At 52.4% G+C, this 12,991-nt stretch overlaps 5 protein-coding genes across 5 annotated transcripts; 3 read left to right on the plus strand and 2 right to left on the minus strand.

The window, feature by feature from the left end:
• Nucleotides 1-3,247: 3,247 nt before the first annotated feature.
• JDV02_010723 (uncharacterized protein) lies at nt 3,248-5,539 on the plus strand. Its single transcript, XM_047992482.1, has 5 exons — nt 3,248-3,773; nt 3,855-4,076; nt 4,184-4,772; nt 4,842-5,189; nt 5,258-5,539. Exons 1-4 carry the CDS (start codon nt 3,519-3,521, stop codon nt 5,048-5,050), a joined length of 1,275 nt encoding a protein of 424 aa, XP_047848496.1. The 5' UTR covers nt 3,248-3,518; the 3' UTR covers nt 5,051-5,189; nt 5,258-5,539.
• JDV02_010724 (uncharacterized protein) lies at nt 5,281-6,282 on the minus strand (the record flags this gene model as incomplete). The annotated part of the gene is made up of 1 exon (XM_047992483.1): nt 5,281-6,282. The coding sequence occupies one exon, from the start codon at nt 6,280-6,282 to the stop codon at nt 5,281-5,283; it is 1,002 nt and encodes a 333-aa protein (XP_047848497.1).
• A 1,473-nt stretch (nt 6,283-7,755) lies between these two features.
• Nucleotides 7,756-9,330, plus strand: JDV02_010725 (uncharacterized protein; the record flags this gene model as incomplete). The annotated part of the gene is made up of 1 exon (XM_047992484.1): nt 7,756-9,330. The coding sequence occupies one exon, from the start codon at nt 7,756-7,758 to the stop codon at nt 9,328-9,330; it is 1,575 nt and encodes a 524-aa protein (XP_047848498.1).
• On the minus strand, nt 9,159-10,438 carry JDV02_010726 (uncharacterized protein; the record flags this gene model as incomplete). Its single annotated transcript, XM_047992485.1, has 1 exon — nt 9,159-10,438. The coding sequence occupies one exon, from the start codon at nt 10,436-10,438 to the stop codon at nt 9,548-9,550; it is 891 nt and encodes a 296-aa protein (XP_047848499.1). The 3' UTR covers nt 9,159-9,547.
• A 451-nt stretch (nt 10,439-10,889) lies between these two features.
• JDV02_010727 (uncharacterized protein) lies at nt 10,890-12,094 on the plus strand. Its single transcript, XM_047992486.1, has 2 exons — nt 10,890-11,583; nt 11,657-12,094. The coding sequence occupies exons 1-2, from the start codon at nt 11,470-11,472 to the stop codon at nt 12,071-12,073; spliced, it is 531 nt and encodes a 176-aa protein (XP_047848500.1). The 5' UTR covers nt 10,890-11,469; the 3' UTR covers nt 12,074-12,094.
• Nucleotides 12,095-12,991: the final 897 nt, after the last annotated feature.

Here is a 12,991-nt window from a genome sequence, read left to right on the forward strand (position 1 = left end):
AGTAATAAGACTGCCGATCAGCGGACCCCATTGTTGAAGGCACAAGCCCGACAAACAAATTCACTCCTTTTTTTTTTCGCGGTCCAAGAGCTTCACAGCTTGCAGTACCCGTCATCATGTGTGTTCTGACCTTCCGTTGCGCGGCGCATCTCGGCTTGGAAGCCCATCCCTCAGCGTGCGGGTTCGACGCGACAGCTAATAAGTAAGCGGGAAGCGGCCACGCAGGCAGCCCGCCCAGCCGTAGCACGAACAGCAAAACGACAGCAATTTGCCCGCACCGTAGAGTTTGGGCCTACAAAATAACGTCGGGCCCCCAAATTCGGGCACACCCACTTTCGGGCACCCTATAAGAATATATAAATAATTCCATTATTAATTAAATAAAATAGGTAATACGCTACTTTCTTAATATATAATATTTTATTATATAGGATATATAGTAATTTTAGACTATATTTTATATCTTTAATTTTAAATTTATTATAGATTTTTAAAGTTATTTTTAGAATTTAAATAATAATATTAATAATAAATTAAGTAAGCTATTTATAAATTAATATATAATATAATTAAATTATAATAATATTTTATATTTATATTTTAAAGTTTACTTTATAATATTTATTATATATAATTTATTATAGATTTTTTTATTATATATATAAAAATTACTATATATAGAAAATATAGAAAATATAGCTTATAATAATAGATTTTTATTTTTATAATATATAGATTTAAATATATATATAAACCTTATTTTTTAATACTTTAATCTTTTATATTTAAGGTATAAAATAAAAAAAGAATTTATTTTCTTAATTTTTCTTAAGAGAAAATTTAATATTAATATTATATTATATATAGCTTATTAAAATATAAAATAAATTTTTTTACTTAATATTAAAAGCTTAATTCTTATATATTTAAAGGGATTAACTTTATATCTATTTTCTATAATTAATAATAAATTTATAAATTTAGTTAAGGTTTCTTAGAGATATCTATAAGAATCCTTAACTAAATTTAATATATATTTTTTAAAATTCTTTATTATTTTTATATTATATATATAAGAAAAACTTATTTAAATTCTTAAAGCTATATTAATAAATAAAGTAATATAAATAAAATAATATATAATATAATTTATTTAAATTTATTAAAAAAATAATCTTTTATATTTAAATACTTAAGATATTTTATAAAAAGAATTTCTATTTTATTAAATATAATATAATATTATATAATTATTATAAAATATAAGAGAACTATATTACTATAGCTATAAAAGTATTTTATATTTAGCTTAGTAATTATATTAAATATATTATTAATATTACTAGAGTATTGCTTTAAGTATAGAGGTGTGCCCGAAAGTGGGTGTGCCTGAATTTAGGGGCCCGACGTTAACTGATTACGCTGCCCCCGCAAGTGAGGGCCATTGCGCTTTTGCGATAGCATAGCACTTGAGGCTAGCGTGGGCAGCTGCCGCGGCTCGTGCGGCTGCGGTGCAAATGACAACTGTTGATCGCGAGCGCGACTGTGGCACAGAGTGATCACGGCGCTCACGTTGTGGCGAGAAGGCGTCAAAATGATGGGAGCTGTGTGCGTGATCGCGGCTCCATGACGGTACGAGCACCGTGATTCATCCAACCCCTTGAGCCTCACAGCTTCAGCTCGCGAGACAAGCCGGCCTTGTCGAATGCCGACCGACAGCCGCAGACCAACGACTAACTTAAGTTACTATGTCCTTCAAGTGTGCGCGACGGATATAATGGGCCGCAGTGGTAGTAACATCTAAGTACGAGGCAAAGTTTCGACAAATACGGCTGTTCGATATGAGATGTGCTATTTCGATTTGATTCGACACATCCGCGGCCCGAGGCATCGACGGCACGGCCATCATCCGCAAAAACGATACGAAGTCGCGTTGCCACCTACCGAAATGGCCATAGCTTCACAATCCCCGCCAGGAACCGAACGATTGTAGCAGGCGCCGTCTGTCGAGACTTTGATCGATGCGGCCAGTCGGTGGTTTCTGGTTCTGGCATCGCTGATGAGCGAGCCCCTGAACGGCGAGCGACGCTAATAATAACAAGACATCAGCGGTCCGTCCGTTGTCGACGACGGCTCCACGCCCCGACCCGTCGCCGACTCCGCTCCTGCACGGCTGATGAAGGGTGCCTGCGCCCTGAACGATGGCGAGCGGCATGAGACAATGGCGGATACGTACGTACCTAGTAATAACTACAATGACGGCATGCGCCCTGTCATTCATCAGGCGCACAGCGAGCATGGCCTGTTCCCGTCGTCTCTCACCTCACTCGCGGGTACAATAACATCTCCTTTGTGCCCACAACCCACACAGTCTACCTCTCATCACCGCGCACGAGACTTCATCGTCGCCAGCATCTCCGCTCTTTCGCGCCACCCACACACACACAGGCACTCTCACTAGCTCGCAACGGGAACAATCGCGCATGCATAGCCAGGCACACCGAGCAGTGGCTTCTAGGTTCCTCGTAGTGTCGTCCAAATGCGCGCAAGCGATAGCGCCACGTATCGCGCCACCCCTGTAAGTTACCTGTAGCCTGGAGCAAGAACCGGCCGCGGCGGCCCCCCCTGTTCAAGACGCGGCGCCGGCCTTGCGAAAATCATCCTGCCAGCAATACGAACAGCAAGTGACAAAGCACATCCCGCCCATGTGGCCGCCCAAATAGGCAGTAGCCGTTCCACAACGTACTTCACAACCACTGGACGCCCTCCCTCCCATGTCGCTCGCTCGCATCTTTCCCGCCAACAAGCTCTCTCTCGGGGGGCGCACAGGAAGCTGACCCGAACTTTCGCTTGCGTTGGCTCGTTCCAGCCTGGCTTTTATCATGCAGGCTTGACGCATGGAGCAAAGGGCCGGGCGCAGCTGAAAGTGTCACATCTGACGCGATTGGCGGACGCATTTCACGTTCGTTCTCGCCCTGCCCTCTTCGGGGGGAACGAAAATTTCGAAGCCTACCCCCCAGCCCAGCCCAGCCCAGCCCAGCCCAGCCAGCATCGCCGACGCGCGGCGCGGGGGAGTCGGAGCTGGGGTTCCGGGTCCGATTGCGAACAAACTTGTCGAGTAATTGACGCACGTGTTGACCGCTTAGTCGTTTAACAAAGGAGCCATCTCATTGGGGAAGGAAAGGATTTGCCCTCCCATCTTATGTTTTTGGCATTGCGTACCGTGCTGTGCCTAGTCAGGGTCAGACTCCGACCCTGCCGAAATGGTGGACCCCATGTAGTTTTGTTTTGATCGTGTTCATCAAGACTTTGGGTCCGCTATCCTCTCGGCGAGGTGATGACGCTAGGGCTTCCCGTCAACTGAGGAATACGAGAAGGCCGCCGGGCTGCCCCCCCCCCCCTAACACCAAGCGGCGCTAATAAAGCATTTCTATTTTCTGCTCGGTAAGAGGTTATTTTACTCGAATGCTCCGCGTTGTCGATTCTCTTTCCATCACGTCGCAAAAAATGTCGCCAACATGACCCGCGTCGCTTCTCTGACCGGGCTGGGGAGGGGAGCCAAGATCCTCGCCATATGCGTCGTCTTTACCTGCCTGGCTCTCTTCTTGCAATCCTTGCACTTGCCTTCAGAGCTGTACAACTTGCGGACTGCAACGAGTAACAGTAAAGTGGTGGCTCATCCGCTGCCCAAGAAGCCAGCCAACACCACTGTCAGCGCCCTCGTCTTCTACGGTCGCGAGGACAGAGTGTCGTCTCTGCGCTGCTACTTGGAGGTAGGATCACCCATTTTCTTGTGCATGGTTCTACAAGAGTATCACTTTACCAGGGTACGAGAGAACTAATCCGATGTTTAGCGCAACCTTGTCGAAAATGGAGGCTGGCTAGACGAAGTCTTGTGGGTGGTGAACACGGACAAAGCCGACGACCTCCATTACCTCGACGAGATTATTGAGAGCAACCCAACTGTCCATCGCAAGCTCGTCGTTCCGGGCGACAAGTTATGGGTCTACTCGTACTACAAAGCATGGCAACGGCTTGACCGAGGAAAGTACTATGTCAAAATAGACGACGATATCGTATGTCTCCCAAACGCCACCACACCAAACGCGCCACGGCGGGAACCAGCCCGATTTATTAATGCCTCTTTCCTTTCTGATAACGCTAACGAGGACATCTTCTGAAGCTCTGGATGGCCGACGATGCGATCCCCCGGCTCGTCGCTCAAAAGATAGCGCGTCCGCAAGACCTCGTCGTATCGGCCAACATCATCAACAACCCTCCGCTCGGCTTCATGCACTACCACATGGGCGCGTTGCATCCATACTTCCCCGACACCGAAGCCCCTGCGGAGGAGGCCGATGCCACCACGCCATGGAAGCCGTCGCAGCACCCTTACTGGGAAGGTCCCGCGGATTACACGTGGCCCCTCGACAAGAAGCCGCCACACAAGAACCATCGATGGCTCCGTGTCCAGGACGACAACATGATGGGCCAGACCCCCGCCGCCGAGCTCAAGTACGAAGTCTGGGGGCCGAGCTACGAAAGCTGGGCCATCGCCGCGCAGATGCACTACTCGCTGCTCGAGAACATCGAGAACGACAGAACCGATGCATACAAGTTTGGCACCTGGGATATGCACGGACACCGCATCCGCATCAACTTCATGTGCTTTTACGCCGACGATATTCTGAACACGGATGTTGAGAACTGGCCCAAAAATAGGGGTGACGAAGACATGGTTGTCATCGACCTCCCCAAACAGTTGAATCGCTGTATGTATACTCCTGCGTCCATTGCATCTCTCTCTGGGAACACTTTCCTGGCTAACGCGGCTCATCAAGCTGTCACCATTGCGGGTGCAGCGTTGGGCGCTCACTTCCAATACTCGGATCAAGGTGACCTGGCCGATACAGACCTGTTGAGACGATACAGAGCGCTTGCAGATGAGCGCGCCTGTCAGTTTCAGCGTCGCAAGCAATCACCTACTACCACATCCAAGTCTCGGCCAAAAGCGACGAATAGAAGTCGACGAGCTGTCGGTTCGCGATAGGGCAAGCTCGAACTCATAGTCACTTGTCGACGTCTCTACGAATCTCCCCTGCGAAAGGGGCCCACATCCACGCCCTAATGGCACCAAAACAGTGCCCAAATCACTGCAATGTTGGCTAGCAGATGGCAGTGTTAATGATGTAGGTATTTCTCTGGCGTATTCTATCTCTAGCCCTAAGCTCACTTGACTGACCATGGCTCAAAACAGCTGCATGTACTACTACTACCTTGTCAATGCCGTTTGACTTGCAAAGTCAAAATGTCGAGTTCGGACAGTTTGTAACGGCTAGACGTCAGATGATACCAAATATACCCCTGAACAAACCTCTCCATGTGTTCCGAGAGCCGACCATGGCCCACGCAAATGTCCCTCAGCTGCTGCACCACTCTGAGCGTCTCGTTGGTGATGCGGCGCAGCGACTGGATCAAGCTGATGTTGTAAAACTTTGAGTAGCTGCGAATGAACCCGGCGGCGTCACCGGGACTTGCCTCCTCTTTGTAGAAGGAAAAGACATCGTTGACGTAGCCCAAGATGAGCATGATGCTTGGGATCGCCTTCGAGTACGTTTCCAAGCAAGTCGCCTCCGGGTAAACATCCTCGGGAAAGCAAAAGAAGGCAAACGGCTCCGCGACGCCAGTTTTGGCCCTGAAGTATACCAGGTAGTCCGAGGCTCCCTCTGGCAGAAACATGGGTTCAGTTTCTCGAGTCTCCACCACTGCTGACGAGAGAAATTCCAAGCTACCCTTCACAATCATGTCGCCACCAAAAGGCCCGAATATCTCACACTGGTCAGACAAGTGGTTCGTGAACCCCTGAAGCAACGTATGCCGCTGCATCTTGCCGCACATCAACGCAGCGGTATACGACTCCAGGTCGCTCGTGATTTCGGCCGTCAAGTCGTCAATGCTGATGACGTACGCAGCATACGTCGCAATGATCTCCTGCATGGCGGGTGAGAGATAGGAATACGTCTTCGAGCTGATCCTTGCGCCCGTCTCGATGCACTGTCTGACTACGGCGAGGGTGGCGGGAGACACGCCCTGGGACTCCATGCGGTTCCTGACCGCGCTCACCAAGTCCAGATCGGGACCTCCGTGAGGCGGGGTGAAGGAAATTTCGCGAAGGAAGCTGTTGATGACTTCTTCATACTGCTTGATCGTCCACTGATCGCCGCAGCTGGGCTTGACGTCGCGTCCCCCGGATGAGGGCGCTGTGGGATGAATGGCGGACATGATGAAGTGACCCGACAAGGGGATAAACAGGTAACTGATTGTACTTGTGGTGAAGAGACGATTCAAACTTTAGATTCCGTGAAGCGAGAGGTGCTGATAATCATTTGCGAGGGAATCTGTGCCGGTCTGCCCTCTTTAAGAGCCTGTCGCCTTTTCGTCTTCGAATACCTCCCCTTCGTCTTCGAACGCCGCCTCATCGTCTTCGAATCCCGCGTCTTCGTCTTCGAATGCCACCCCTTCGAATGCCGCCTCTTCGTCTTCGAATGCCGCCCCTCCGTCTTCGAATCCCGCCCCTTCATCTTCGAATCCCGCTAAACTGGAGCGAGCGGCTTACACGGTGTGACCTCAGGGGTGTGACCTCAGGGGCCTTGGCCCGTCCACGCACTACGTACTGGCGTGGAACGTAGGATGACGACGCGGAAAGTAAGCTCTGAGTGCTCTGAGTCGGGGATCCCCCCCCCCCCAATTGTGACGTTTCTACCGCCCGTGGAGCGTCATTGAGGCCCCGTTGTGAGGTAGCTCTGCACCGTAAGCGCAGTATTAGTACGACTGTCTCAGATCAAAAGATGGCGAAACGGCCCAGGCGGAGATCAAAAGATGGCAATGTTCACATGCGCATATCCTCATCGTCCACACACGGTCGCGGCCTCTCACAAACCATGCAAGCCAGCCAGCCACGCCCGCACCACCTGGCAGCTTCGCGGCCCTCTGGTGGCGTCAATTACTCAGATAGCCCGCTGACCGCGATTCTGGACCACTCGGCTCTGACTGTATGTGTGTGGCTCAAGGTTTTATGGGCGAGCGTGGGTGAATGAAGAGTGCACGCGGATGTACCGATGCAGTATCCCTTCTTTGCCGGCGATTCCATCACCATCATCGATGTGCGCTACCCCACGTAAGTGTCACCTACTCTCGATCGAGAGATCGTGAGAGATTTGTTGGAAGCAAATCGGCGCCCGGATTTTGCGCCCCCTCGTCAACAAACCGGCGAAGCTGAGTCAGACTATCCAAGGTTCTGACACCAACGAAGAGCACATGTCGCGAGATGACGCAAGAGCACTCTGTCTACCATGGACCAACAAGCAAACGCAGCATGCAAGGCATGTGGCGTGAGTTCTGAGCAGTCCGCGTTAGTATAGTCGCAGTGGCGTGAGTTGCATTGATGCTACGCTTGTACTTGACGGTATAGTATAGGAGCGCTTAGAGCTACTTGTTATACTTTATTCCCGAGGCACTTGGTGACACCGATAGAAGCGCAGTGGAACATACTGCTGAGAATCGGTCAAGTATCCTATAGCTGAGCTATTGATGGCTGGCTCAAGTGCTGGTCTGACGGAGACCTGCCGAGTGCTTCCCATCCTGTGGAACATATATAGCATGTCGACATCGCCAGTCGGGTTGGGTGAAATGGCCAAGAGACTCTCTGCGTTGACGTCCACTCCACCGGGGTGTCCTTCCTTCCGTATTGCGATCATGGATACCAATTTTGCCTTGAAGTTTTGCCCAAAAGGCCACATACACCTGGCCTTGACTCTGTCGTTGCTAACCATCGCCTGCGCGACGTTCTACGGTCTGTCATTCCGCCGGAAGCAACGCAGCCCGCTCCCACCAGGCCCTAAGCCTCTCCCAATCATCGGAAACATTCACTCCATGTTTCGCAAGTCACCCATGGATTGCCTCCAAGCCTGGCACAAGCAATTCGGGCCCGTCATTGCCGTCCGGTACGGCCAGCGCCGGGTCGTCAGTGTCAGCTCCTACCGAGTCGCTCAGGAGTTGATGAATAAGAAGAGCATGATATACAGCTCCAGGCCGCGATTCATCATGGCGTCGGAACGCATGACGGGCAGCTTGAATATGGCAATCATTCCGTACAACAAACGATGGCAAAACTACAATCACATAGCCGGGTCACTACTAGACGCCGGCGCCGTGAGACGCTATGCGCCACTGCTAAACCTAGAAAGCACGTATTGCCTGCGTGAGATGAAACACTCGGACGACTTCTCAAAGAGCCTGGCGCGGTTCAGTGCCAGTATGCTCCTCACGCTGGGATACGGGATACACTTGCCTCGGAGTGACTGCGTTGAACCCGACGAACTCGAAAGGATCAATGACCTTCCCTTCCAAGCCTTGGGCCAAAGTCATTCTCTGCTGATCGAACTGTTTCCTGTCCTCGACTACATTCCATACGCCGTGGCTCCGTGGAAATGGACGGCAGAAAGAACAAAGAATGAAACCACCGCCCTACATATGAAGCATCTTGCTACCGGCCTGTCAACCTCTACGTGGAACTGGTCCCATGAAGTCAAATCGCTCAAGGTCGGACAGTTGTTGTCTGACGAAGAGCTTGCCTATTGCATCGGGACGATTGAGCAAGCGGGGTTTGGAGCAATTCTGACCGTCGCGCGCCTGCTCGTCAAGGCAATTGTACTGCACCCCGAGTACGCGAAGCGAGCACAGGATGAACTGGACCGAGTCGTGGGGCAGGATCGACTCCCCTGCATGGAGGACCAAGAGCGCTTGCCCTGGCTCGATGCCATGATCAACGAAGCGATGCGATGGCAGCCTCCCACGCCCTTTGCCATCCCGCACGCCAACACCAAGGACGACGTGTACAAAGGCTATGTGATCCCCAAAGACACCATGGTCATCCCCAATCTATGGGTCATGGCATTCGACGCAGAGGATTTTCCCGATCCATACACGTATAGACCGGAGCGGTGGCTTAGAGGCGAACCTGTTCAGCACAGCTCGTTTGGCTTTGGGAGACGCATCTGCCCTGGAAGACACCTCGGATATACCAGCGTGTTCCTCGTCATTTCTCGCTTGCTGTGGGCGTACAACATCTCGCATGCGTACAGAGATGGGAAGAAGGTGGAGATCGACCCCTGGGATCTCAACTTTACCTTCACGGCGGCGTCAAACCCGTTCAAGGCGTCGTTTCAGGTGCGGAGCCCAAAGCACAGCCAGCTGATTGAGACGGCCTGGGAGAATTCGGAACGTGATGTTGGGAAGATTCTCGAGGGCATCAAGCCGAGGCGTGGATGAAGGCATCAATGTGTATCCGGCGGCAGGTGATTCTGCATCAAGCTGGTGTGGAAGCCCAAGCATCTTTAAGAATACCTCAAACCCAGTGGATAAATGAACTATGGGCATACGTGTCACGCGCAATAGACAGAATACTGGGCCGTTCGTTCGTTCCTCCAGCTAGTAGCTCAGACAGTTGCGTCGCTTCGCAGGCTCGCATCCTTATTATTATCGTCCATCAACGCTGCTCAAGCCCGCTGCTGGCCGCCTTTGTGATAGCGTTTCCAATGCGCTTCATCTCCTCCATCCTTTCCATCCAAAAGTTCCATCTTTCTTCAGACATTGGCCCGGGCGCCCATAGCCTCCCCTCCCTTTCCAGCGCCCAGCTCGTCTCTCCCTTCTTCGCGCCTTGCAGCAGCCGTGCCCGGGCGATGCGCAGCCATACTGCCGCCGCGGGGACTTCAAAGTCCCACACCACGCCGTCGCGGCTCTCGAGCGCGTCCGAAATGCACTCGTAGCCCCAGCTCAGGGGAAGCAAACCATCTTCGGCGCTGTTCGTTGCCTCTTCTTTCTTTTCCGCAGACGATCCGGCCACGGCACAGGTGGCTTCGACGACGGCGCGACGAACGTGCGCATCGCGCCGCCGCCCACGCGTCGCGGGGTCTCGCGTGGACAGTGCTTTGCGCCAGTGGGCTTGCTTCCATGAGTCGGACCAGGAGTCGCCGAATGATTTGAGGCCTTTCCACAAAGGCGCTGCTCCGTCTTCGGCCTCCTCCTGTCCATCCTGAGCGTCGATATCTTTGAGCAACGCGACGAGCGCCGCGGTATGTGACTGAGGAAGCTGGAAGAGCGCGTTTTCCATGAGACCAAACACCCTGTCGCGAAGATCCGCTTTTGCTTCCGAGGCGTCGTCCGGCGATGGCTTGGTGATTGCGGCGGCGGTTTCGTTTGACGTGGTTTGACCGTCGAGGTAGCGCCTCAAGGCTTCGACCTGGTGCGGGTGCGCGCCGGTTTTTTCTTCTCCGTCAACCGGTGCGGTCTGGCTCGCAAACCACGCGTCATCCGCAGGAGACCCGAAGCCATCCAGGTCGACCGACTTGCACGTCATTTCCTGCTCGTTTGCATCCATGACGGAAATCCAGTGCACCGTAATAAGCTGTCGCGTGAAGAGAGTCTCGTTGCGCTGATGGTCAAGCCTGGGTTGCAAGAGCCAGGTAGGTCCCTTGAATTATGAAGATGTCTCAATATCGACTCGCAAACGGAGAGCCCATGTCAGTCACATCCCGAGAAGGTGGCTGCGGGTGCCTAGTGGTGCCTGAACGTGGCAACCGCCCCCAACTGCTACTGCTAGCTACAGCGCTTGTTGCAGCCACCGCCTGAGTACTACAGGGCTGTGTGAGTGAGTGAGTGCTCGGCTCTTGTGCCCAGGTGATGTCATCTGGCCTCCAGTAGTTCTGCGGGTGATCGCCGTTTCTCACGCCAACAGTGGAGAGACGTTACATGGACCCGTGTAAGCTGCAAGGTTGAAGATGACGGATTTCGCTGTACTTGCGACTAGTAAACCAGGTGACGATGGTCTGTATCCGCTCCTCGAAGGAGCGAAGGGCTCATAGCTCGTCCGCGAGACGCGGCATCCAGGCCGGCCGCTCGCGCCGACAAGCCAGATAACCGCTCGTTGCGGAGCCTACGCTGACGCCCCCAAAGGAGTCAGCTCCGGCACGACACGGCAAGGCGCGTAAAGTCCACGGCAAGGCAGCTATTGACAGCCTCAAATCTCGATGCTCGTCTACCGACATATGCGCTCGGCGTCTTTCCGCCAGGCGTTGCGGCGGTAGCGGGCTGACCTTCCTTGCTCATCACTTACATGAGTATCGTTTCAACTGCGCATCCTTGTGAGAGGCGCTAGATCCTGCATAAGCAGATCAGCATCCGTCTAGGCGGTGCTCACGGTACAATCTGCTGTAGAAGCCGCGGCGATGGCAGATATCGCTCGCTCATCAAGGTCGCCCGCATGTCAACCCGCGACTATAAAGCCCAGTTCCAGACAGTCCATCATTCCATATCGATGCAGCAAATATCCATTTCAGTGTTGATTCATCAAGGCAAGCAATTCTTGACTTCGCGAATCATTGCCAATAAGTCAGTTCCCAGCGAGCAACCATGAAGATCACGCTTTCAACCGCTATACTCTTCCTCGGGCTCGTCTCGGCCCTGCCCGCCGAGGATCTCATCGAGCTCGACGACCGCGCTGAGCCCTCCAACGCGCCCATTGACGTACGTAGCTCTCGAACATCTTCTTCCAAGCATGCTCTATTTGGTCTGTGCTCGTTGCTGACCAGCCGCGCAGTGGGACGGCCCCAACCAGTCTGCCAGCATCAAGTGCGGCAAGAACACCTACGATGGCCATGACGTCTATCTCGCCGCGCAGCACGGCGTCAACCTTGGTCTGCTCAGCCCGCCCGAGACTCGCGGCGAGAAGAAGTTCCCGCACGCTTTCGACCACGACGACAGCAAGGGCGTGAAGCTCCATTTCCCCAAGCATTGCCCCGAGAACGACAAGCACAGACAGGAGTACCCGCTCGTCAAGAACGGCCCGTACAATGGCGGCAAGAACAACAAGAAGTACGGCGACGAGCGTGTCGTCTTCTACTATGACGGCAAGGCGCAGGGCGTCGATGGGCATCCCCTGGTCTACTACTGCGGTCTGATGACGCACGAAGGCGCAGCAAAGGGAGGTTTCATTCAGTGCCCTGACGGTAAATAGACTGTAAGATCTTTGCGTCCACTCATCAGCGATTGAGGCGCTCAATCCGCTTCCGAGGCCGGCGGCCTGTGGGCATTCTCGTGCACAGGAGCGCAATCAATTGACTGCAGTCTGACAAATGACGAATACTTTCTCGTTTCCATGTCCAAGTGAGACAGTGCCTGAGGTTCATAGCATCATAGAGTTGAACACAAGTCGCCCTTGATTATCCAAAGTAGACATAGCACAGTGCTTTTCGCGTCCACTCACGTCGACGCATCTTCATACGGCGCACTCATTGCGCCCGCTGTGAAGAAAGAGAGAGAGCAGTAGGTAAGGCAAGTCATAATTGGGCCATCTACCCAGCGGTTCATCTAGGGCGCCGACGAAGCATATTTGCCATGCCGGTTGATCCAATATTGGTTCAGTGGCTCCAGTGCGAGCGGCCGGACCTCATCTGAAGCGCAGGCGGCCTAATCAGGCTCAGTGTAAGGTACCCTTGCCCCGTGTCGCACCCCACAAGCCCTGAAGACAAGCCAAGTCGTCACTGTAACGTGAATGCCGCTTAAGCGGGTCTGCGCATGCCCCTTTCGCGGAGTGGTTGATCGATACATGCCGTCACTATTCATGGACTATGTACCCGGCTGGACATCGGCCTCCTATAATAAACCCACGGGTGGGGATCGAAACTCATCTGTATCATATTCCACCAACGCCGGGGCACCATGTTCCGTGAGACTGTGACTACAGGTAAAAGTAACAAAACGGTCCCGACAGCGTGTCCATGACATCCCCAATCTGTGTGGTCCCACCGGCGTGTCCCAGGCTAAGTTCGTCATCTAGGCTTACCACCCTCGAAGGTGGTATATTTGCCCACGTAATGTGGCTATATATCCCCTGTCCTAGTTGATTTTGCCGTCTCTTGGGATCCATGGCTTG

Source organism: Purpureocillium takamizusanense, chromosome 14 (genome assembly GCF_022605165.1).
Source record: "Purpureocillium takamizusanense chromosome 14, complete sequence".
In the NCBI taxonomy this organism is placed as follows: Eukaryota; Fungi; Ascomycota; class Sordariomycetes; order Hypocreales; family Ophiocordycipitaceae; genus Purpureocillium; species Purpureocillium takamizusanense.

Coding starts and splice junctions, on each gene's coding strand:
- JDV02_010723 (XM_047992482.1), top strand. CDS start 3,519: ATGACCCGCGTCGCTTCTCTGACCGGGCTGGGGAGGGGAGCCAAGATC. Junction 3,774..3,854: donor CTCTGCGCTGCTACTTGGAG/GTAGGATCACCC, acceptor TCCGATGTTTAG/CGCAACCTTGTCGAAAATGG. Junction 4,773..4,841: donor CCCCAAACAGTTGAATCGCT/GTATGTATACTC, acceptor CGGCTCATCAAG/CTGTCACCATTGCGGGTGCA.
- JDV02_010727 (XM_047992486.1), top strand. CDS start 11,470: ATGAAGATCACGCTTTCAACCGCTATACTCTTCCTCGGGCTCGTCTCG. Junction 11,584..11,656: donor CCTCCAACGCGCCCATTGAC/GTACGTAGCTCT, acceptor CCAGCCGCGCAG/TGGGACGGCCCCAACCAGTC.